The sequence below is a fragment of the Amblyomma mixtum genome, chromosome 1 (genome assembly GCF_055824585.1).
Source record: "Amblyomma mixtum isolate Tamu chromosome 1, ASM5582458v1, whole genome shotgun sequence".
In the NCBI taxonomy this organism is placed as follows: domain Eukaryota; kingdom Metazoa; phylum Arthropoda; class Arachnida; order Ixodida; family Ixodidae; genus Amblyomma; species Amblyomma mixtum.
Genome location: NC_143012.1, coordinates 142322329 through 142346557, shown reverse-complemented (window position 1 = coordinate 142346557; position 24229 = coordinate 142322329). Strand labels below are relative to the sequence as shown.

At 48.5% G+C, this 24229-nt stretch overlaps 3 protein-coding genes and 1 pseudogene across 5 annotated transcripts; 2 read left to right on the top strand and 2 right to left on the bottom strand.

The window, feature by feature from the left end:
- The first annotated feature begins 276 nt into the window (after window positions 1–276).
- On the top strand, window positions 277–2580 carry LOC149367799 (uncharacterized). The gene is made up of 2 exons (XM_089567416.1): window positions 277–368; window positions 873–2580. Exons 1-2 carry the CDS (start codon window positions 324–326, stop codon window positions 1767–1769), a joined length of 942 nt encoding a protein of 313 aa, XP_089423542.1. The 5' UTR covers window positions 277–323; the 3' UTR covers window positions 1770–2580.
- On the bottom strand, window positions 1847–11310 carry LOC149367798 (uncharacterized; annotated as a pseudogene). Its single transcript, XR_016289316.1, has 3 exons — window positions 11260–11310; window positions 2838–2892; window positions 1847–2738 (listed from the first exon to the last, which is right to left on the bottom strand). The product of XR_016289316.1 is annotated as an uncharacterized LOC149367798 (transcript).
- Window positions 11311–12968: 1658 nt separating this feature from the next.
- Window positions 12969–14378, top strand: LOC149367797 (peroxynitrite isomerase THAP4-like). The gene is made up of 4 exons (XM_089557490.1): window positions 12969–13209; window positions 13402–13557; window positions 13711–13818; window positions 14238–14378. The coding sequence occupies exons 1-4, from the start codon at window positions 13032–13034 to the stop codon at window positions 14297–14299; spliced, it is 504 nt and encodes a 167-aa protein (XP_089413616.1). The 5' UTR covers window positions 12969–13031; the 3' UTR covers window positions 14300–14378.
- Window positions 14379–19673: 5295 nt separating this feature from the next.
- LOC149367796 (uncharacterized) lies at window positions 19674–24144 on the bottom strand. Of its 2 annotated transcripts, XM_089557474.1 has the most exons (6): window positions 23355–24144; window positions 23139–23262; window positions 22815–23047; window positions 22357–22519; window positions 21446–21499; window positions 19949–20841 (listed from the first exon to the last, which is right to left on the bottom strand). In XM_089557474.1, exons 1-6 carry the CDS (start codon window positions 23453–23455, stop codon window positions 20539–20541), a joined length of 978 nt encoding a protein of 325 aa, XP_089413600.1. In that variant the 5' UTR covers window positions 23456–24144; the 3' UTR covers window positions 19949–20538. The 2 variants fall into 2 exon arrangements, with proteins under 2 accessions (XP_089413606.1, XP_089413600.1); XM_089557480.1 differs by lacking the exon at window positions 21446–21499 and having other exon boundaries at window positions 19674–20023.
- Window positions 24145–24229: the final 85 nt, after the last annotated feature.

Sequence of the window (24229 nt, the reverse complement as noted above, 5' to 3'; positions counted from 1 at the left end):
TATGAGGGAAGCTCGGAGTCACGGAATCACGCTGCGGCGGCATCGCTGTCACGGAATCACGCTGCGTCGTCACGGGGGGGTCTTCGGGACGTCGGTTTCGTTTTTCAGCAACCTGCCCCCCTGAGGTCGCCGCCTTCAGTTTCCCCGGCGTGGGCTTGGCGACCGCCCCCTCATCGTGTCGCTGAAAGTACGACGGCTAGGTGACGAGTAGCGGACGGGAGAAGGTAACTTTGCTCTCTTCGTATGAAGACCACAGAATCGCCGAGAGCAGCATCCGTGGCATTGAAGGATACGTACTCAACGTAGTACCTCGGTACACAGACATGCAGTTCAAGGAGCATTTCCGGATGACCCGAAGCACCTTCGAGGTAAACGACGCGATCAATTTTGTTGTGCAGCGCTAAAGAACGACACACAGAGAAGCACAGGATGGTGCTGTGCTTCACTGTGTGCCGTCCTTGAGCGCTGCAACAGCTTTTAATAACTATAAATCAACAAGCCCAGCTGACAGTTTTGCTACAATTTTGTTTGTCCACCATGGCGAATACGAGTGTATGATTTGGGTGACCGGCGTCGCGGCCAACCAATAGGAGCGGGGCAGCGAGAGCGGTTTTGAGATTATTTTGGACTGGGCACGATCCGTAATTCGGCCCCAGTGGCTCCCTAAGCACAAGCATGCACTAAACACGCTCGTGAGTTACTTTATGACGGTAAAAGGGCAACACTTTCTATACATTTTGTAACTGCAGTGAGCTAGTATTTTAAAATGCACTGGCCCATTTTGTTGCTGATGAAATTCATTATAGCTAAGCTCATATCTTGAGCAGGAGCAGCAACCACTGGACATTGAAAACTTTGTGGTTGCCATGCAGGTGCTGCTGAGAATCACGCAAGAGTGGCTCATCATGGAGAGGGCACCTCGAATACCTCTGCAAACTAAAGTCCTGATGACATTGTGGTTGCTGGGCAACCAGGAATCGTTTCGTGGAGTGGCAGATAGATTTGGGATCAACAAGGGCTTACTGTTTTATCTAACAGATCGCATTATAGAGGTCTGGGCACGTGCTGCAAAAGAACTCATCCGTTGGCCTGCAAACCTGCAAGATGTTGCTCAGGAATTTGCCCGAAAATGGCGCTTTCCAGGAGTTGTTGGAGCTGTGGACGGATGCCACATTGCAATCAAGGCCCCCGAAAACGAACAAGATGCATACTACAACAGGAAGGAATTCCACTCAGTCATCTTGCAGGGTTGCTGCGACAGCAATATGATATTCACTAATGTACACGCAGGCAGCCCAGGACGGATGCACGATGCCAGAGTTTTCGCCACATCTGGCCTTGAAGAGGTAGTAGGCAACTTGCCGCAGAATTTTCATATTCTAGGTGATTCAGCTTATCCCCTGTCAATGGGTCTCATGCGGCCGTACAGAAACAATGGCCACTTGACAACACAGGAGGTCAAGTTCAATGAAACGCTAGGGGCGGCAAGGTCAGTAATTGAGCGAGCTTTTGCTCAGCTGAAAGGAAAGTTCCGAAAGCTTAAGTACCTTGACATGAAACCCACTGGGAGAATGAGCAACTATATTGTGGCATCGTGCCTCGTTCACAACATAATCCTTCAATGCAAAGACACATTCGGTGACGACGACAGCACCATCGAGGAAGAGAGTGATAAAGATCCACCTCTTGATGATGAGGACACAGAGCCTGCGGACAGCCACGCTGCAATGAAGAGGGTTTCAATAACACGCTTTCTGTGCAGAAAGTAGTGTTAAGGTTTACAACAGGTAGTGTACTTCCAGTCCCGAAGTACTATGCATGCAAGATGCATCACACGCACAAGCTCTATGCGGTGAAATTATTTATTGTGTACATGAGTTGATCATTTTTGGCCAGAAGAACTCTCACTGGCAATAAAATGTTGAACACAGTGTCTGGATGTTTTCTCTGAATAAAAACTAAACTGGGCGGTACTGGCCTGTACCACATTCACTGACTAGAATATAAACTGAGAAATTGCACAGTATACAAACAGCAAACGCATACAAAATGAACAAAGTTTTTGCCCCAACATGACACACAAAAAGAACACCACAAAGTTCACTGCTGCTTATCCAGTGCTGCGAGGCGTTTTAGCATACCCAGTTTAAGCCTCTGCATCTTTAATTGCTGCTGGTATCTTTTTCTTTCTTCATCCTGCCATGAGTGCAAGTTCAGCAGAATTTCCTCCAATACAACAGCCGGTGTTCGACGACGCTTCGCATTTGGTTTGCTTTTCTGGTCCGGAGCACCATCATTTCTTGAGTTCTTTTCGCAGTGCACAGTTTCTTCTGTTGTCGGTGGTTCATTCATGCTGCCCGGGGTGGCCACAGCTAATGCGCAGGCAGCTGAGGTGGAGGGCTGTGGGAGCTGGCTTGACGCCACTGGAGCCTGGTACTCTATGTTATTTGCAAGCAAGTCATCCATCACCTGAAAAAATGGCCACTCCTTTCTTTCTCTTCCACTCTTCTTCTTGTGCTGGCGGTGCTTGTCATACGTGCGTTTGAGACCTTTGAACTTCGTTTCACAGTCCGCAGCAGTTCGCGTGTACCCGTGCTTGCACACTTCTTAACTAATTTGTTTCCAAATGTCTTTCCTCTTTCTCTTTCTATCACTGAAGTCTTCTTTATGATTCTCATAAGATGAAATCAGGAGAAGTACCTCGGCGTGTACCCAACTTGAACTTCCTTTTGGGAGACCTACAGCATAAAGGAGAGCTACAGCTTAAGCCCCCGCATAAGAGATTAGTAACAGAGCATGAAAATCATTTCAATTCAAAGAAAAGTGGCTTTACTCACTGTTGTAGTTATGGTCGTAGTCATCACTTTCAGCAGTCCAGAGGGAAAACTGGTCCTATGTAAAAGTCATTCAGTCATGGTGTACATCAGCCTACATCAGGACTCATTAAAGAATTGACGCTAAAAAAGTGACAAAAAAAAGAGGTCTTCGTCACCCTGTGCGTCAAAAATAGTGGCAGTGAATACCTCCAATAACCGCCTGTGTGCGAGTACAGCGGAGAATTAACCCGGCAAAAAGTGAAAATTCATATCATGTCACAATTTCTATCACAGTGAAAATGCAACTCATGAAATTTAAACAGATTTCATATATTATAATATTCTCTCAAGAACCCTACTGTTGCAAGCACTTTGGCAAGAACGAGCGTTTGCCTGCACTGTTGGGACTTGGTGTCCGAGCCAGGAAACGGTCGAGGCGACGGTGAGTCAAATGAACTTTATGTACAGTATGTACAAGGGCTTTTACATGATACAAGGGCCAAGAGCACCACGGGCGAGCACAACGAAGAATGGCGGCCCCGGCGGCGAGCGTAGCTCCGGCGTGATGGCTCTTCTGCTGCCCGTCTGCTGCTCGGGTTCAGCGCGGCTCCGCTTTTAAAGCCGCTGGAAACGGTTACGGCAGCCAGCCGTTCAAATCCTCCAATCACTGGCCACCATTCAAATTAGACCAATGGTTGAGAGCCGGCGAGCGGCGGAGGAGTTCGCACCGACGGAGAGGAGGAGAGGAGGAAGGGTCCGTGTCGGCGCCGCGGCGTCGGGGCGTCGGAGTGAGTCACGCTGCATGTCGCGACTTGTCCGAGAAAGTCTGGGCCTGCTTTGAGCGTCGGCGAGCGCGCAGCGCTTGTTTAGACAGGCCCGCCAGCGAAATGTGGGCGCCGGCACGACAGCACCACCGCCGCCAGACAATGCGCCACGAAGACGAGCTACTTCCGCGTGGCTCGGATGCGGGGCGCGCTCGTACGCCAGGCTCCTCCAAGTTCTCGTCCGGTGTTCAGCCGCAGATAGCTCCAGGCTCCTTTCCGAGAACGGGTCCCTCTCGTCAGGACAGGATCACTGCTCCGCAGCTTAGTCGCCCAGGTGACTGGATCAGCTTCGCTCGGTCCTTCGGAAGAGCTTGCTTCTCAGCATCGGTCGCTGATCGCTCTGCATCTTGCCAAGAACCGACCGACAACAGGCAAACACCCAACACAAGCAAGTGCCCTCCGTCACCCGTCAAAACGCCAGACTTAAAGGTCAAAAAACTCCGCTAGCGATAGTTCTGTCCCCTTTTCGTTCCCTCTTCTACAAGAGACACATGTGGGATACAAGAACTCCAAAGTAATTAACTCAAACAAAGTGTCAAACACATGTCACACACAGAATAAAATGAATGCAAAGTAAATTCTCTCTCTTGAGATCACTCGGCCAGGAAAACAGTCAGCTGAGGCCACAAATGAGGATATCAATTTTTCCCCGATCTACGAGCGAACTTAACAGCTGTTCGCGAAGAGACAAAATGTAGGTCACGAGGAGGCGAAGCCAGCCTTGCTTAGAACACACGGCTTAGTGCGTCTACGTTCGCGTTTTCCTCGCTTCTAACGGACGGTAAACGACACCCGCTACAGCGGAAACTAGTGACTCTGCCTCTTTCGCTGTGCTGCGCTTTTGTCTCTTTCGCGGTAGACGCGCTTTTCTTTCTCTCTCTACCACCGCGGTAGCTAATGTCTCTGCCTCTTTCGCGGTATACGCGCTTTTCTTTCTCTCTGTACTTGTCTTTCCAGTTTCTACGGGAGCTACAGTACGAGAGCGATTCGCTTTCATAGACTGGCAACTTGTCCCTTTCTTTGCGCTTCGCGCGCCAGTCGCGACGTCCCATAGCGAGTGCGCAACGCTTCCGATGGGACCGTTCTTTCTTTCTCTCTGTTCGTGGGGGCAAGTCAGACCTTGCACGAGTCTTGACTTTCTCGCGCACCCGTTTGCCTTTCCGCTCGATGTGTAGTTCGCCTCTGCCCAGCCTTTTGATTTTGCGCCTACGAAGTGGCGTCATCTCGAACCGCGGCTTTCCATCGCGATACGTGTGCTTGGCCGAGCGCTTAGACGGTTTCTTGCCAATTTTCTTGCCCCTGTCACAGCGGCCTCGTACAATCTTTCGCTCTTTGAGCCGTACAAGCGCTTTCCTTCCGCGCGCGTGCCGCCTTCTATGGGAGCGCGGTTTCTCCCGTGAATGCAGCGGAAAGCGAGAGCCCGCATGAGAGCACGTGCCTTTGCGCGTCTCGCTCTCTCTGTGCTGGCGGCCAGATTCACACTTGTCCCGCTCCTTAATTTTTCGCCTCCCGGGCAGCGCTGTACTGAATCTCGGTTTGGTGCCTTGGTGCACTTTTCTGCGCGAATGTTTGCACGATTTCTTTTTGCAGTTTATTCTACTGCCCAGACCTATGTGCCCCGACACACTTATGCGCTTCGCTTTGCGCGATAGTAATGCCTCGCACATTTCTTTAGCTCTGGTTCTGACGCTAGTTTCAGGGCTGACAACGTGACTGACTTTACTGAAGTCATTTTGCCGGCGACGCTGGCGCTTCCGATGGTGGCAACCCGTTTCCGCGCGCTTGCCCCTTTTCTCTTTTCGGCAGCGCCCGTCTTTCTTATGCCTGCCTTTCATCTTTCGGCGGCACCACTCTTTCTTTTGCCTGCCTTTCATCGTCTTTCGGTGACAGCTCTCTCTCTCGAGATTGCCTTTACTGTCCTTTCGGCGGCAGCACTGTTTCTCGGCCAACTTGTGGTGATAGCTCACTTTTCGGAACTGGCTGTTACTTTCCTTCCGGTTGCAGCTTTCTTTCTCGTGCTTTCCTATCATTTTCTCCTGAGGAAGCACATGCTGCTTTCGTCGCCTATGTTCCTGTTCTCTGACAATGTCACTATGATTCTCAGCCGATTCACGTGCGCTACCTAGATCAGACCTGTCTTTGGCGCCTTTACTAGCCTCCTCCAAACTGCGTTCTTCCTTGTCAGCGTCTCTGAGTGCGCATTCGTCCTCATCTTTCTCGGACGGGCTGACGTCTACCGCCCCTATGTCGTCTGGAACGTTCTGTTCTCCACTGTCGTCCAGCACCTTAGTTTCTTCAGGCGCAGACGAACCAGTGTTTTCTACTGACATTACTGCTGACACGCAGCTCTCGTCATGCTCCTGACGCGTTTCAGCAAATTTCGGTTGAGGGTCGGCTGTGCACTCAGTCGCGGTGTTCCCGCTACTGCAGCTGCTTTCTGGAAAGTCGCAAAGCTCAGAGCAGTGCGAAAGCACGGGGCTCGTTTTGCATTGCTCGCCAGAAACACTAACGCACAACTCAGCGTTAGCAAACTCTACATGCGTCCGCTTCCGTTGATCGTAAATGCCGGGTTTCTGCATTTCTGCCGAACGCGATGCACAACACGGTGTGCCGTCCTCGTTTACTTCGCTTGCGTCGGCGCAAGCGTTTTCATTAATGTCCAGACGGACGCTCTCTCTGCCCTGTTCAGAAACTTCTCCTGCTTTCGACACGCTAGGAGATCCGCTTTCCGGTAACTCCGCCACAATTTCAATGGGCGAGACCTCTGTAAGTGCATCGTCCGATGCTGTGACTACCTTATCCGATGGCATAGAGGTTTTCTCGGTTGGCGAATGCGAAGCAATTCTCACTGTTACAGCAGCAGTTACATCTGCCAAGTACGGACTACGTTCCTCTGTGCCGCACTGGCAGGGCTGCTCCACAGCGACGCACTCTACCTCTGTGTCCCGATCTTCCGAACCTTCCGCATTTTCGAGCCATTCTAAAATGTCGGCTTTAAACTGGTAGGGAAAATCGTTAAACGATGGAGTGCTATTCTCTCGCAGGTACCTTTGGCGAAGGTCCAGCGGTGACACGTTATATCTCGCCAGTAAGAAGCTTTTCAGCTCATCGTAGTCTGCCAAGCCGTCGTCCAACAGGCGCTTGACAACGTCATACGCTTCTCTGGAAAGCAGGGATACCAACTTCTGTGCCCAACCATTCCGCTCAACGCGCTTTCTCTCGCAGACGCGCTCGAACTCCGCCAAATATTTCGCCATATCTTCGGCAATCACGAAGGGCTGCGGCCTGTCTCTCAGCTTCTGACCGTTAGTCTCATGCAGAGCGGACAATGTTTTATATCTCTCGAAATCGATCTCATGCGCTTCAAGCTCCAGGTCCATCAGTTTCTTAGCGCGGGCATGCCGTTTTATCTCAAGCTGCTTCCGTTTTTCTGCCTCTTCGAGCTCAAGCTGCTTCTGTTTTTCTGCCTCCTCGCGCTCACGTTCTGCCCGTTCGCGCTCAAGCTGCTTCTGTTTTTCAGCCTCTTCGTGCTCACGGTGTTCTGTGATCTCTTCCCAGGCCTCATTGGCTTCCTCAGCCGTTACATTCTCCTTTCGCATGATCTCAAGAATCGCATGCTTTCGTTTTGCGGGGCCCAAATCAATGCCCAACTCTTCACAAATTTCGATGAGTTCCTTCACTTTGAAGTTCTCCATCGCGCACAATAGCCTCTTGTAGTTTGCCCTTTTCTTAGAATTCCCTTGCCGTTCACTACTATAGCGCTACTAGCATGACACGCGCAAGTAATTCTTTCCAAAAACGCCTCGTTAACTCCCTCTGCACCAGCTTTCGTTTCAAAGCGCTCCGACTTGGCTCGAAACAGCAAAGCTCTCTACAGTGCTACACACACAGCCCTACTCTAAACTACAATCACGTGTGCTAGAGCAGTCTGGCGAATTGAGGGGAAAACATCAGGCACTCACCGCGCCGAGGTAGCTGACGCCGGTCGATCCCGCAGCTGCCATCCACTGTTGGGTAGTGAGGCATCCCACTGTTGTCACCACTGTTGGGACTGGTGGTCCGAGCCAAGGAACGGTCGAGGCGACGGTGAGTCAAATGAACTTTATGTACAGTATGTACAAGGGCTTTTACATGATACAAGGGCCAAGAGCACCACGGGCGAGCACAACGAAGAAGGGCGGCCCCGGCGGCGAGCGTAGCTCCGGCGTGATGGCTCTTCTGCTGCCCGTCTGCTGCTCGGGTTCAGCGCGGCTCCGCTTTTAAAGCCGCTGGAAACGGTTACGGCAGCCAGCCGTTCAAATCCTCCAATCACTGGCCACCATTCAAATTAGACCAATGGTTGAGAGCCGGCGAGCGGCGGAGGAGTTCGCACCGACGGAGAGGAGGAGAGGAGGAAGGGTCCGTGTCGGCGCTGCGGCGTCGGGGTGAGTCACGCTGCATGTCGCGACTTGTCCGAGAAAGTCTGGGCCTGCTTTGAGCGTCGGCGAGCGCGCAGCGCTTGTTTAGACAGGCCCGCCAGCGAAATGTGGGCGCCGGCACGACAGCACCAAGTACAACGTTTGAAGGAAGTACCGATTTCATGAATTTCCGAACGCGCTTTGTACTTATTTTCGCTAAGTGCGGCGACGTACAACACATCGCGCTCGACAACGTGCCATAAACTTAGCTACAGCTTTACAATAAAGCTGGCTGCGCTACGCCAGCAACACAAGGCAAAAGCAAGAATTTAGATTTTCAACGCAAGATTCCCGCAGTTGTCGCTCGTAACTGCTCGTTTTCTGGAAACGAACAGAACACTCTTGATGGCTCAAAGAACGAAACAAGGCATTAAAAACTCATACACACCTGAGTCGTCGCATTGAGCGGTTTCCGCGTAAACATCCGACCCTGTGCCCGCCGCATCTCCGCAAAGCTCAAGTAAGTCAGGTCCTACAGTCGCAGCAGCCGTATCAAGTACGAACCCTGCAAATGCACCAACGATTAAAACAAGGTCACCGACGAACTAGCAACAGTTTACGTACGTACCTGTTTGTGTTCACGACGAGCACAGACCGCGCAGCCATAACTGCCGTTAACCGCGAAAGGCGCCAAAAAGGAAGTAGCACCATAGTACCCGGAAATACGTCACGTCGCCAGACGAAACCAGACCCGCGCTCCCGCACACCGTCGTCGAGGGCGGAGCGCGTAGAGCGCGCTCTGCAAACACACACCGGAAGTCAGTTGTGGTCGTTTAGCTTACTTGGAGCGCACTCTGACGACTCGAGCGCGCTCGAGTCCTTTAACTTAACGCGCCCAATGTTTGAGAGTTTCGAGCATTGGATGCTCTCACGCAGTTCGAGGAGTAGGTCGCCACTGGCCATTTTTGATACCTTGTAGCCAGGCCCTAAGGTATCTGTTAAACATTTGGTTACAAGAAATGGGGATCATGGCCAGGATTCTGGTTCATGCGCCCCTAGTTCACAAATCCGCCACCACGCGCCGCATGAAGTTGAGCTCCTCCTTCTCCTCTTACATTCCTCCTTCCTGGTTTGGGAGAGAGATGCCTTCACCTTCCCCCATTGTTCACTTTGTGTGTATACTCCCCTCACCTGAACCCAGCTTTTCGGGGCCCCGGCTGAGATTCTCTTCATTCTTTTGTCACCCAGCGTGTTCAAGGCGCGCTCATTGTGTGGCTCCCCTACTCGCTCCCTTCTTTGCTGGGGTGAAAGAAAAGAAGCCGGACCGTGGCTAGTAAAAATGGGGAGAGTTTAGCACTGGTTACTACGAAATATTTTTCGAAAGCAAGTTTTTGCATGTGGACACCAACGCCGCGTACCTGTTTCCTTTCCTTTCGTGACTTGGGCACAGAAGGAAGTTGTTGAAGACCACGAGGCGCAAAGCACAGCGTGAGAGTGTGTTGCAGTTTAGCACGAGGCGTGATCGGCTTCGGCGAGAGCGTAGTGCTCTCGTGTACAAGCCAGCGAGACTGATCTGTTTGCACCGCCGCGGGTTGCAAACTAAGTCGCGGCAATATTTCTTTTGTTTGTTTGTTCATTTATTTACATAACTACGTTACAGCGCTGCTACGTCGCTGCGGATGCTATGTATCAGTTGCTATGTTCTTGGCACAGACTTACATTTATGGCAAGACCTTGCTCGGGATTTACACACCGGAACAGTGCTTTCGTACTAATAATGCAAGTCTGCATACGAGACAAGAAATACCCAAAAGTTCCAAAAGCTGTTCAGAACTTCGTGACAAGGAGAATGCCAAAGCGGCTGATAAAGACAAGCTTGTTGCTGCGATAACCAGACAGTGGCGCCCTAAAAGCCCGGCAGTTGCTCTCATTAACACCATCGACAACTTCTCTAAAGTATGAAGAACAAGGTAAATGCCCATACACATTCTGAGAGAAAGTGCATCACTAAAAATTAAGAGCCTGGACAGCCGTTAGGTGAACAGTGAATCAAACAAAAAATGGAACCTAAGAAACTTAAGAACCACGCAAACAGATTGATTTCAGTCGTGTGAAATTGAGATGGTCTATACGCCCAGTTTTGTCCCTAATTCCGTTCAGCACATATGTTCGACGTAGTACGAATGATTTTTGTATTTACGAAATTATTTCCGTATCAGTTGTTTGCATTTTTCTGTGAGGAAATAATTTCTGCAGATCACTGTCATATCGACTAATCAGAAACACATTTCGTAAGCTTAAAGCCCAGTTACAGCGTGAACACCTCAATTTACATGCAGTAGTGCGGGCAGCAGGCACGTAGGCAGGAATTTTTTTCCAGAGTGGCCCGGGTTAAATTTCGAGCTAATGGGGGGGGCTTCGATAGGTGCCTTGTGGGCAGTTAAAAATATAATACTGCCCTGCCGCACCGCCTAAACTACAACGAGCTTGCCTCAAGACGCCGAGGAAGGACTGTTACCACATGATATACCCGCCACGCAAAACAGTTATTGAACAAACTAGCGGCCGCATAAGCATTAGTGAAAACACGGCATTGCGGATTGTTTTCACTTTTTTTTCTTTTTGCTCGAAGAGGCTGCAGTCATATGGGTCCGTCAGTGTAGGCTGATCTCGTATGGTGATCGGATACATGCAGCAGGACATGCGGCTAATTTACGGTATTTCACATCTACGCATAACCTCAGTCACCATGTTCTTTTCATTTTTCCGAAACGGAGAAACACAATATGCATCGGACCCGTTTCCTGCATCCGTGCAGTATTACGGAGATAGCTCTACTGAAACGTATATCCATTTTCATGAGATTTGCCGTCGCATATATGATATAGTCTGATGCGCTTACATAGGAATAGCGCTTGCATTCACGCAACTTTTTGTTGACACTCTTCGCTTCCTTTTGTGCACACACACACACACGCGCACACACACACCTAACATCTGATATAGGCCTAAGAGCTAGACCACCGATAGGCCTCCACCAGCGCTGGTGGAGCCTTACCAGCGGTTAGAAGGGGTTGGATCGGCACAGGACGTGATGCTTTGCAAGTGCAGGCGTCTGTCTTGTGATAGTGTAAATAAGACATTCGAGAACGCAACACGCAACCAGATCCTCCGGCTGTGTCGCTTTCTTCATCTACAAATGATCTGTAGATAAATGGATACCTTGCTCCATACGGCTGGTTTCTTCGACTGGTTCTGGTCTCGCCTGTTCATAATGGTTGTGTAATGGACTGTTTGAAGTAACGGCTCTAAGGTAGAGCCTTTTCTTGTACCGTCTTCTTCATTAAGTCCACAGACGAGAACCACGGCCGCACGATGATGCGTTTCCATCGGGCGGCCGGAGAACACCTTGCCGTTGCCTCAGCATGGCGGTGGAACAACAGCGACCTGACGCGATCGAATCTTTTTTATATCCGGCGGTGAGGGTTTCAATCTTAGTGTTCGCCGAGGTCCGTCAGTATGCTCGGAGTTTTCTTGACCTTAAATAAAATTAACTAAAAGAAAATAACTTACGGCCGCGAGTGGGTTTCCAACCCGTACGGCGCGACTAGATTAGTTTTGCTGGCCACTGCATCAGACCATTACATCATCGCCTTTTGTTCTATGTACATGAACCATGTACAAACCATGAGGAAAACAGTGGCAGATGGACGTGACACGTAATACGACACACCTCAGCAGCACAGCACTCGCTCTTACATCGCCGCAGCCGAACGTCCCATGTCCTAAACTAGTAGTCTCTGGCGCTGTGCTTTGGGTATCTTCTGCATCAACTTCCAGCCGTGCGCAGTGGATCCCAATATCGAAACCGCAGTGCTAACACCAAATTCGCATTTCCCGTAGCCTCGCCAAATCGACCAAAATTTGTTTTTGTGCCACTCTTTGTGCCTTTCACTGCGCTCCTCACAAAGCTGGTGGCAGTCCTGCGTAACCAGGACGTCAAAGAATGCAACCGATTCTCTCCAAAAACTCTGATGTGATTTTTCAGAAATGTTTGACCGCTTCAGGACTAACCCTTCGCCAGGAGTGACACATTAGCCGCTGTAAGTTTCTTTTTTTTTCTTACGTGAGCCGGCAAGGATGCGTTCATGCGTGAGACCTTTCAGGGCCGCTTTGGCAGACGCGCCAGCTTTGTCGTTCTTCTGCGTCCGAAGTAAAAAAACAGCGCACTTTAGAAGAATGCTCGGCCTGCGGTACACGGCTCGAGGAAAAGTAAAAGGGGAAAAAGAGAAAGACGCACGCAAAGGTACAGCAGGAGACGGCACCTTCTCCCTACTGCCCTTTGCCCTCTCCTCCCCCTTACTCCCACAACCGGTCACCCACGTACCTCTTGAAAATAACGCCCATTTCTCCCTGTGCCCCCGCTCACATCCTTCTTCGCCGCTCCCTGTTCGTCATCCATTTAATTCTGCGAATCTTGTGTCGCGTTGTCGTAACCTTTTTGAGAACTGCGGAGAAGCCTCCTACTTGAGTCATGACGGAAGAGAATGTTGAATGTTCTCTGGGAACCACTCCCTTTTGCTACATCCGCGGTTTAAGCTCCGTGACCATGCGGTCGACCTTATGTGGGCTTAAAAAAGCCTCCGCAATGCGCCCGCACTCGCACCTTCAAGAAGTAGTAGTAATGTTTTACTGACAAAAAAATACAAAAAGGAAGCACGAGAGCTGCAGCCGGCGGAATTCACGGAATTCACAGCCGGCCGAATTCACGGAATTCACGGAATTCACAGCCGGCGGAAGTCACAGTAGGCTGTCGGGCCGAGAACCGGTTGTCGGGCTCATGTATAGACAAGCGTCAGGCCGTGACGTCAAAGCGAAGCGGTGGCGCTGGCGTCGGTACCGACTTTCGCTGTGTAGGCAGAAGGCCCGTTGCGAGCACATTTGTTGTGCTGTGTCGGCTGTTCCTTCTTTGTTTTTTTAGCGTCATTTGCGACATGCCAACTAGTTGTGTGGCGGTTGGGTGTGCCGAAAGGCACAAGAAAGGAAGCGGGATAAGTTTCCACAAGTTTCCTGCGGATGAACAGCGCAGAAAGCAGTGGATAGCGGCTGTGAAGCGGGACAAGTGGACACCGTCGGCGACGGATCGGCTCTGCGGCCAGCATTTCATCTCAGGTAAAAATTGTCGCTTCTTGTTCGGTTCTTGATCTGCATGATTGCTGTCTAGTTGCGCGCAAAGCCGCAGGCGTCAATGCCTGCGACATTTTCGTGCTCCTTGGCGCACTGAACGCCCTACACAGCACAAGCAGTGCGTATCTGTGTATACCTCGTGTGCTGCGAAGTACTATCCGCCGTTGATGAACGCAGGGAGGCCGTCGTCAGATTCACACCACCCGGACTTCGTGCCAAGCATCTTTGCACACAGGAAGAAGAACAGAAAAGCTGTAGCGGGTCGTCTGCAGCGTGCAGCACAGCGAGCCGCCGAGCGGGATGTTGCTGAAGCAGCGCGGGACTCTGCAAGCAGTACGATACGTTTCTCGTGTGTTGCGACCTTCGGAAGCTGCAGCAAATTACTTTTATCAGATGTGGTGTATGGAAATGCCTAGAAAGCGATAGAACATCGCTATCCAAATCGTGTAGCACCATTTTCCAAACTACATAATTTCTTCATTCCAGGTTCTTCAGAACGTGATGAAACTTCCCCAGATTCGTGTGCCGAAGTTTCTTTGGAGTCCGCTGACATCGACACGAGTGTGGTCTGCTCCACGCACGATGATAGTCCAGGTAGGGTGTGAAGTTGAACTTAGACAAGTAAAACTAGGTCCACACTGTACACGAACCTGCAGCCACAGTTACTATAGAAATTGCTGCTCGAGTTGCAACTGTCAGTTTTTTGTGCGATGCTGCACACAGCTGTTGCTTAAAGGCGAGTTTCACACAAGCAAGAGCTGATGAATGGTGCATGTGAAGGAAGCAGCTACACAGCACAGCTCTTTCAGCAGACTTTTTTCAGTCATACGACTGCTATTCACTGCAGTCATACGACTGCAGTGAATAGCAGTTGTGAGGAGTAGGCTTGGTTTCCTTGTAGCCATCATATATTAGTTTTTTGTGCTCAGGGAAGTGTTAGCAACATGCTGTGACATGCATAAAAAATCCAATTTTCACAAGGCTTTCTCATTGATTATTACTATTTGTTGTAGGTGACCTCCCATCACGTGCCGTGCCAGTTGTTGCTGTGCCATGTTATATCTGCAGTGAGTAAATGACCGTTCGAGTTCTTTCATTGAAGTCTCTTGAGTAAACTAACAAACCTTTCTTTTATCAGAGGAACAGTATGCCATGTTGGAGGTGAAAATCAAGATGCTGGAAAAAGAAAATGACAGGCTGCAGAGAGACAACAAAGTCCTAAAAGCTGTGGTAAAGGGTGGACAAGACAATGGAACTTGTGACCAAGCAGCTCCGTTTTCGGCCCAGGCATTAACAGAGCAGTGTGTTCGGCTGTACACAGGCTTGCCGAATATTGCAACATTTCTGTTTATTGTTACACTTGTGCAAACAGTTGGAATGTATGTACCAAGCAGGTGTAAGCTTGCCGATGTGGTGCTCATCATCCTGATGAAGCTGCGGCTGGCACTGCTCAATGCTGACCTTGGCTTTAGGTTTTGCCTGTCAGAAACAACAGTGGGCAGAGTGATGGCCAAGAACATCCCATTATTGTCAGCCGAGCTAAAGCGCTTTATTGTGTGGCCATCAAAGGAAGATGCGAAAAGAAATATGCCCATGGTGATGCAGAGAAAGTATCCAGATTGCATTGCAATAATTGATTGTACAGAGTGTAGAATACAGAGACCTCTGGGCTTCTCGTCACGATCCCAAACATATTCCCACTACAAAGGAGCAAACACCATCAAATTTCTAGTGGCAATTACACCATGTGGCTCAATCAGCTTTCTTTCGAAGTGCTGGGCTGGACGATCCTCGGACAAAATCATTGTCACCAAATGCGGCTTCATCGAGCGCTTGGAGGCAGGTGACGTAGTCTTGGCTGACCGAGGCTTTTTAGCCAGGGAGGATGTAGCAAGGCAGGGGGCTCAGTTGGTTGTACCGCCATTCACAAGAGGGAAAAGGCAGCTGTCAGCTAAAGAAACTGAAGAGGCACGGCAGATTTCAAAAGTGCGGATACATGTGGAACGTGCAATTGGCCGCATGAAGGTGTTCCATATACTGAGAGACAGAATGCCAATCACACTTGTGAAGTATGCAACTGACGTAACAATAATTTGCGCAGCCATCACAAACATGAAGCCACGATTGGCATAAGTGAATATTTTCTTTGGACTCCCGACGTCAGGTTAGCTTCCCTAAATTGGCAAAAAAAATTCAGGGGGGCACTTTGTTGACCTAAAGTGTGGTGAGGCGAAAGCCTTTAGCGCAGTGTTGCTGCTTGTGTCACTGATGTGTGGTTAAGATGTTAATTAAGTGCACAATTGTTTGTGAATCTTAAATGCTGGAGACACTGGAGGGCGTTTGGGAGGCATCCATCTGATTCGACGCCTTTCTGCAAACACTCTCCAGCGTCCTAGACAAGGAGAACTACATATGCGTTGGCAGGAAGTACTGTAGGCATTAGCATGCTTGGCTGCGGAACGGAAGGATGGTGGTTCGAATCCCATCGTGCACAAAGGTTTTTTTTCTGGTCTGACTAGAAGAAGAGTGACACCTCTGCTGACAACCTTCTGTCGACAACGATGAGGCATTAAAGGCTTTCGCCTTAATATGCTGATCAAATTACTGTAGTGGTATGCTACGGTGAAGTGAAAAATTCCTGCAGAACAATAGTAGTGATGGTGGCGCGTCGTTTGTAGCATTATGAAGTGACAACTTTGCTGCGAGGGACATTTTGGAGGACATAAATGCAGCATATTAAAAATTCACAAGAAAGCGCACAATACACTGGGATAGATGCTGCCATTACATTCGTTTAACATGGCCTCTCTTGTGAATGCAATTTTTCGTGCCGAGAACTGTGAATTGTGGGGTTTAGCCTCCTGAAGTGCCAAAAAGCCATTAGGGACTCCATAGTGCATGGGTCCAGATTAAGTTAGACCATCTGGGGTTCTTTAATGCGAGTTTTAATGTGGTCAGCAAACGGGTGTTTTTGTATAGTGCGGCCACAGCGATGATTGACTCACCAACCTTGGAATCGGTGGCCAAAGCCACTGTGCCAGGTCTTCTTATGCTGGAATTATGTCAGAGAATTCAAACTGACTAGCCCAAATACTTGTCTTGCAATGCGAAGAACTGTGATTGGTCTTGCCCTCTTGGCATCCTTTGGTGTCAATTAGATATATGGATACATGGGCCTTTGTACTAATTCCCCTCCGTAGAGATTTTGCCGCCTAAGCAGCTAATACTGAACTCGCATCCTTCAGGTCAGCAGCACATCTGACCCTCTGCACAGCCATGCTAGGTCCTGCAGAAGACTAAGTGCATGTGCACAGGTGCTGTAATGTGTTTTTTTTTTCTACTTTTCTTTGCTGTTATTTTCATCTTGTGTATGTATGGCCGCTTGGGTCCTGTGCTCCTAATTGCTTTTATAGAAATGTGCATTTGAGCTCCGTGTTTAACCTGTTGTATTTTCTGGTGGAATCTTTTGTAGGCATGTTTTCCATTGTAGAAATATTGTTATTTATTTATTTATTCAATACTTTCAGCCCCCTTTTGGAGGCCCGGGCAGGAGTGGTACTTGTATACGTCATTGTACATTGCAATGCAACAAAGAAAGAAGCGAGCATGGAATGAGCAGACACAAACGCACTGGATTTCCTAAAAAAATAGCCGTAAAATAATGAACATACCCTATGCTTGTAAAAGAATGCATGACAGCAAACATGAACGACTCGTGATTTGTCAAGCAGACCATGTCACGTGGAAGCCGTTTCATTCAGATATCGTCATTGGAAAAAGAAAACTGGAAAGCTTTCGTTCAACACTGTCGCGCCACAATTGTCAAGTTGTGTTTGCTGCATGTTGGGCGTGATGTGTCATATTGCATGTAGTCATCAAAGTGTGCATTTGCTGCAGGCCTTTGTTTGAATGAGCATCAGTCAGGCTGTTTTGAGTGCAGATATGCCAGCTAAAAGCTGAGGTTCTGAAGGAAGTAATGCATTACATCTTGGTGGCGTTTTGTTTATTGGCATTGTAGACTGATGTACAGCTCCCGTCAAAAATATACAGCCCAAGAAGTTCTCTTCTAAGCTGTTAAACGGGGCTCCCTAGAACATCTAGCAATCCAAAGCTTGGGAGGATTGAGGACTTGAAGCCATTTATCATTCGAGAGATTACGGTCACTGAGTATGCTAACCTGGCACGCTGAAAGCAAACCCCTTTGGCTCTATACTTTTGATGGGGGGTGTACATGCAGGTAGATTTGCACTGACCACAGCAAGAAATTTCACCAAATGCTTTAACACACCATACTTAAATAAAAGAACCACTATGTTATCCCATTCTCTACTGTGAATGGTTTCTGCACAACAAGGGTATTGCCAAATGCAAGGTTAAAACGAGAATGACTTCATAGTTGAGATCGCCGATGCGCCGCAGGACTTGGTAGGGGCCAAAGTAACGACGTAAGAGCTTGTCGCTGAGTCCGCGACGTCGGATTGGGGACCAAACCCAGACAAGGTCGCCTGGGAAATATTCGACCGCCCGTCTCCGCAGGTTGTACCGTCGGGCATCTTGGTCCTGTTGAGCGCGAATTCGCACCCGGGCTAGTTGACGAGCATCCTCGGCGCGCTGTAAAAAGTGGACAATGTCGGCATTTGGGTGGTCGTCGACGTGGGGAAGCATAGCGTCGAGTGTTGTGGTCACCTGTCGTCCATAGATGAGACTGAACGGTGTCATGTTGGTTGTTTCCTGGACGGCGGTATTATAGGCGAATGTGACATAAGGCAGGACTTCATCCCACGTTTTGTGCTCCACGTCCACATACATCGAAAGCATATCCACGAGAGTCTTGTTCAGACGTTCGGTCAGGCCGTTCGTCTGGGGGTGGTATGAGGTCGACCTGCGGTGGCTCGTGTGGCTGAAAGCAAGGATATGCTGCATGAGCTCAGCAGTAAAGGCAGCTCCTCGGTCAGTAATGAGAACCCGGGGTTCGCTGTGGCGCAGGACGATCTGAAGCACAAAAAATTTGGCCACATCGATAGCGGTTCCACTCGAAAGAGCGGCTGTCTCCGCGTAACGCGTGAGATAGTCTGTGGCGACTATTATCCACCGCTTTCCGGAGTTTGATATGGGGAACGGGCTGAGCAAGTCCATCCCGATTTGTTGGAATGGTCGGGACGGCGGGTCAATCGGCTTGAGGAAGCCGGCGGGCTTGGCAGGAGGAACCTTGCGGCGCTGACAGTCACGGCAAGAGCGAACGTAATGCGTAACGTCATGTCCAAGGCGAGGCCAGTAGTATTTTTCGCGAATCTTGGCTTGCGTTCTAGTGACGCCAAGGTGGCCGGAAGCAGGTTCGTCGTGGCAGGCATTCAAAATTTCGACGCGTAGGTTCTCGGGCACGACGAGCAAGTACTCGCGACTGTTAGAAGAAAAGTTCTTTTTGTAGAGTACGCCGTCACGCAGGCAGAGGGAAGATAAAGCTCGCCGGAAGGCGGCAGGTACTCTGCCACTGGCACCTTCGAGATAATGAATGACGTCTCGAAGGTCCGGGTCGGCGCGTTGTTGGTCAGCAAAGTCAGTAGAGTTTAGGGCGGTCACAAAGGCGGCGTCGTCCGCATGTCGAGTGATTTCTCAATGGTCATTGCTTCCTTGACAAAGTCGTTTACTGTTGCGGGTGGACTCCGAACCAGGCCTGCGAAAAGCTGCTCCTTTACACCCTTCATCAGCAATCGCACCTTCTTGTCCTCCAGCATGCTTGGGTCTGCGCGACGGAAGAGGCGTGTCATCTCTTCCACGTACACCATTACACTTTCGTTCGGAAGTTGGATGCGATTCTGCAGAAGAAGCTCGGCCTTCTCCTTGCGAAACGTACTGGTGAACGCCTGGAGAAATTCTGCTTTGCATGTCTCCCATGTTTGGAGGCAAGATTCATGGTTTACGTACCAGGTCCTTGCAGAGTCTTCCAGAGCAAAATAGACATGGCGCATCTTTGAGTCCCCGTCCCAAGAATTGAATGTGGCCACCCGGTCGAACTGGTCCAGCCAGTCCTCGGCGTCCTCACGAGGTAGGCCGTGGAAATGCGGCGGATCCCGTTGGTGGTGGAGAAGGACTGGCACAGTTGATGCTGGAGGATTCATTGCAGCAGCGCCGGTACTCCTTGTTGACTTGTGGTCGGGAAGCAGCAGCCCGAACTCGGGAGATAGACCTTGTAGTCGGCGGCTGCCCTGGTGAACGGGCATGTCTACCGGGGGTGGTCGACCTCTGCTGGAATCGCGGCTTGATGGGGGCGTCCAGTACATGAAAGATGTACCCAGCAGCTCCACCAGATGTCACGTCAGTGTAAGACGCGCTAACGCTCAAGGCGGTTTGGAAGGCTCCCAAGAACGTCCGGGGCCGAGTCCGACGGTGGCGAACTTCGTCCTTTTCGCTTAATGTCCTCACGTCGTCGTCTTCAGTAGCGCTAGCGTCACTATTACTCCAGAAGAGCTGGTAGTACATAAGATTCCCAAGCTGAACGTGCTTTCTGCAGCAGAGGCCTAAAAAACTCTGCATTATATTTCACCTCAGTTATTGAAATTTCATGTGGCAGCCAAACAATGAAGTGAGCATTGTCTTTCCTGCACACATGCAACTGAGTCTGCACCTGGGTATAATATGGATGCTTCTCAATTAGATGACCTTGATTGTTGAGGTATGGAGCTTCGAGCACGCAGTGGTTAGGCTCCCTCAAAGACCACGGGCACTTAATTTCGACGAGTCCCACTCCATGGCAAGAACAGCTCCACAGCCCATCAGGCGTTGCACCTAGGAAAGGCGCCTGCAGGCAAACAGTGTGTGGCAATGAAAAATGTTGAACAGAAGAACAGAAAATTTAAATCGAAACAACAATGGCTATTTTCTAGCACACTTCACAAAAGATGCTATAATTTGAAACAACAGATGCCTTTCGACGGAGGCCCTCAAATCAGTGGCACTGACTGAATATCATAGCGTGGTTGATCAGCCCCGCACCTGCTAGTGTGATGGATTGACTGTCATCATGATACTCAATGCCGCAGGCTGAAAGGCCTTCATTCAGGGCCATTACCGCTTCGTTCTTGATTTGTATCAATGTATCAAACTAATTCATAGTTAACTATGTGAAAAATAAGGACAGCAGATGCTGTTCATTTAAAGCTCCACATAGCTTGTGCTGCAGTAGCTAAACAAACAGCCAACACAAGCAAACTTTTTCGTTTCACAACTGGCCCAAACTACGACAAACTTTACGCATGAAGCCTTGGATTTGTGCAATGAAATGCTTTAAACACATCGGCAACTTTACCTTGCAGATCATAAAACATTGGCTAACCTTCTAAATACTAATAAGACAAAATGCACATGCTTGATTTCATGCTTGACTTCATGCTTGATGTCATGCTCAATATATTGAAACCATACATCTGGGTCAATGACAAAGCCAATGTCGTGGAGTTCAAAATTGGTGTGACATGTCTTCATATGCTGAAAGTAGTGCTCCTTGGCAGTCCTTTCATTATCTTTGCCCCATCTGACAGATTCCACATTAAGGCGTGGTCGCCGTTGCAGAACACTGTCGAGGAACCCGGTAACTGATTCTGGCTTCAGTGTTGAGACCTGGTGCAAAAAGAATGACACGGGAACAGGTAAAACACTGCTAACATAAAAACAAACTACTTGATGATCACATTTTAAGAAAGTTCGGGGAGAAAATGGGATGGAGGCAGAAGAGGAATTTGATACTTCTGATGCAGCTTTTTTCCACGAGTTATTAAAGAGTGGAACTTGCTGCTTGACTCCATCATGAGAAGTTATTCCCTCAATGCTTTTATTGAAAGCCTTGAATCATTTATATATCATTGTGCACCTGAATGTTAGTAAAGATGTGCCTGAACTTATTTTTCCCCTTGTTGGTTCAACTCCGTCTGGTTTTTTGGTCCAGTGGAGTTGTTGCAGTGCAGTATTTTGTGTTGGGTTGTTTTGTTTGCTGCATTCCACTCTGTGAAAGTGTGGTTATCAAGTTTTTTCTACTCCTGCAGTAGTCTGTGAAGACTGTCATTATCAATAAATGATATTAAATCTCAGTGCTACCAGAAAGTGTTCATTCACTGGGAACAGCTGTAAGCTCACATGAGAGAAACAGCATGAGCAAATTATTAGAACCAAATTGCATATCATATGCAATTTCCTTGCCAAGCAGAGCAGCAGGTGGTTCACTCACACATTGTGCATCTCTTTTGAGGAGTGCGAGGACTTCCATAATTGCACACTTGTTCTTGTCCCAAAGTTGAAAATAGCAGAAAAGCCATGGGAAAAAGGAGTACCAAACATGAGCACAAACACAGTCACTGAAGGCACTGAAGACAACTGCATTATATTTTGGTTCTTGGTAAATTTGAATCCTTGGCTCTTTTTAGTTACTACGATGCGTGTCTGGCAGCAAAAGCCACATTTATTGCTGATGAATTGCACTAAAATTTTCCCGGCACTTGATTCAAACTCGTGACATCTGCACTGAAAAGGACTCTGTGGTCGAATTTCGATACAGGCGGAATTCTAGAGGCCCGTGTACAGTCAAAGCAGCAACTTTGTCGTTACAATGCAGTAATCTGTGGATAAAAGCCAACTTCAATTTGTACACAGTGTCTCCTTCGCATCTAGTATTCAATACACTGGAATAGGTAGGTTAGCTCAAAATACTGTTTCTTACATGATGTTAAAACATCACACAGTGTGCATTTGCAGCATTCTGTGAATTATTTGGCATGCTTCACATAACCTTGTACAACCATCCATCTTCAACTGTTTTTCTGCACACAAGTCACTAATTATGATGGGTGCCAAGGAGCTTTCGCAACAGTTCGATGCCAAACTTCATTTGTCTCAAAAAGTGTGGAACAACGGTATTATTGATGTCTCTGACTCCTCGAATGATCCGTTTGACCAAATGCCTGCTGTCAAACTTTCAAGAAGGTTCTCGGACAGTTTGCGTGAGTTACTCTTTCATTGCCTTTGTTTTCTAACTTCTTCTGAAATGACAACTGTCAACTTTAAAATTCACCAATCAGAAATTTTACAAGCAATTAAGATAGCCCTCTTCAACTCTTAATAGTATAAATGAGACCAACATACCCTGCTCATGGTAGTCCCAGTGATTCTTCCATAGCGTGCTCCATACCAGATTTGCGATTCCGAAGAAAGCCGAGTGCTTTTTTCAATTCTTTCAACTTCACTTAGTGGAAGGAACATGTCGTCTAGGAATGTCTCCCTTGTGCTGCGGCTTTTACGGGCATTTCTAGAAAGAGAAGTGTAGAACCCATATATTACACTGAATGCTGCTCGTATCACAGCCAACACCCAGCATCACTGGTGTCGAACTTTAGAAAATAATACATTAGAGCTGCAATTCTGGTATAATTAACATTAGTAGGAATGGTTCCATGCACAGCAGTAAGCGACAGATCATTAGGCAGGCACAGCAATGCTAGATTCACACAAAATAATGAACGTATATCCCAGCCAACTGTCCCCCACACTTTAGACAGCTCATTTCATGTTTCCTGAATCTACTTGTATTTAGAAAACTGTACCTAAGAAATGTGTACATCTCTTCATCTTCGGAGGCTGAATCTGTTTCCTCGGGGTCAAGCTTGGGAATGCTCCGCAGAACAACTGCTTTAGGGTTCACACGTTTGAGAGCCTCAAATATCTCCCTTTCACTACTCTTGTATTTTTCAGATGTGTGGCAAGGTTGTGTTTTCAGCTTCTTGGACCTTTTTCCTGGCCTGCCAAGGTCAACTTGATCTATGGGCACCATTGTGTCCTGCATGCAAAGCAAACAGAATTTTGTCACTGTTATTTTCATGCTTACGTCCCTGCTAATAATGGTTTTTTAAAGAATTACTGAAGGTAACCTTTTTTGATGTTGCAGAGCTCCAGGCACATGGCCGTGATGTACATGATCTCTCTGCCTCCATACGAGCTGTTGCCTCAAGGGCAAACAAAACAGCAGCCACGTGGCTACACACTTCACTTAGCCTGAAAACAGTCATGAGAACATTAATGGGTGCTTTGCTTCACTTACAATGGGCATATAAGCCATAAATTCAATATATTTCTTTCAAACTTACCCGGCTTTGCACTGACAATGAGCTGCCAAGACGTGTCCCGACAGATTGTCCACACAAACCCAGGCATCGTGGCCTTTTCCTGCTGTTGCCTGCGATGGCATCACTTCCGCTCGCACCAGGCACACTTTCCTCGTGCGTGGCGCCCAGTAGCGGCATTTCCGAACAAACCCTGAAATATTCAGTCATTCCCACAATGTCATCCATGGGTCTGATAAAATCCAGGTGTGGTAAACCAGAGGGATGAAAACTGCTTTTTCTTTGGATTTACTGCATGACACTAGGCATTACATCTAGCTTAAGCTGTAATGGATAACTGCAGTGTTAACTGCAACTGCGGCCTAACAGCAGACCGCTGAGGTCAAATGCTCCCCGAAGAACAAACTGCAGGCCTGTTGTTATGTCTTCTTGGGCTGAGAGTTTCCCTAGAAGGTGGTGTGCACATTTCTGCAAGCTGTATGGTAATGTAAAGAATGCAAAATCTGCTAAGCAGCTGCTGGTCCAGCTGGCTATTGCAAGCAACACCAAAAAAACCAACACAATGCATGAGACTCCGTAATACAAACAAGCTGCTGATCTACTGCTGAAAAAAAAATTGGAGATATATGGTTAAAATGGGCTCAAAGTGCACAATGAATGAAGAGGCATAGTAACAACGTTGGTATGATAATTGATTATTTCGTATCTAGGCCCAAAGAATATTTGAAAACAGTTCATTCGTGTTGTTGCCATGCACAGTTCAAAGCACATGTGGAACCATGGTGCACATGCAGATGCAGTACCTAAGCAATGGTTGTACTTAAGCAATGGTTATGAGAACCCAACAAAGCAGCCAATACCAGTGCATGAATGTGCATGAACAGCGCATGAATGAGTGT

Bases quoted from the DNA above. Each gene is read 5' to 3' on its own strand.
- LOC149367799 (XM_089567416.1), top strand. From the start codon at position 324: ATGCAGTTCAAGGAGCATTTCCGGATGACCCGAAGCACCTTCGAG. The intron at 369-872 runs GTAAACGACGCG...GTTGCCATGCAG, and splicing joins TGACCCGAAGCACCTTCGAG to GTGCTGCTGAGAATCACGCA.
- LOC149367797 (XM_089557490.1), top strand. From the start codon at position 13,032: ATGCCAACTAGTTGTGTGGCGGTTGGGTGTGCCGAAAGGCACAAGAAA. The intron at 13,558-13,710 runs GTACGATACGTT...TCTTCATTCCAG, and splicing joins AGCGCGGGACTCTGCAAGCA to GTTCTTCAGAACGTGATGAA. The intron at 13,819-14,237 runs GTAGGGTGTGAA...TATTTGTTGTAG, and splicing joins CACGCACGATGATAGTCCAG to GTGACCTCCCATCACGTGCC.
- LOC149367796 (XM_089557474.1), bottom strand. From the start codon at position 23,455: ATGCCATCGCAGGCAACAGCAGGAAAAGGCCACGATGCCTGGGTTTGT. The intron at 23,048-23,138 runs GTTACCTTCAGT...CTTTGCATGCAG, and splicing joins GCTCTGCAACATCAAAAAAG to GACACAATGGTGCCCATAGA. The intron at 22,520-22,814 runs GTACAGTTTTCT...TTCTCTTTCTAG, and splicing joins GAGATGTACACATTTCTTAG to AAATGCCCGTAAAAGCCGCA.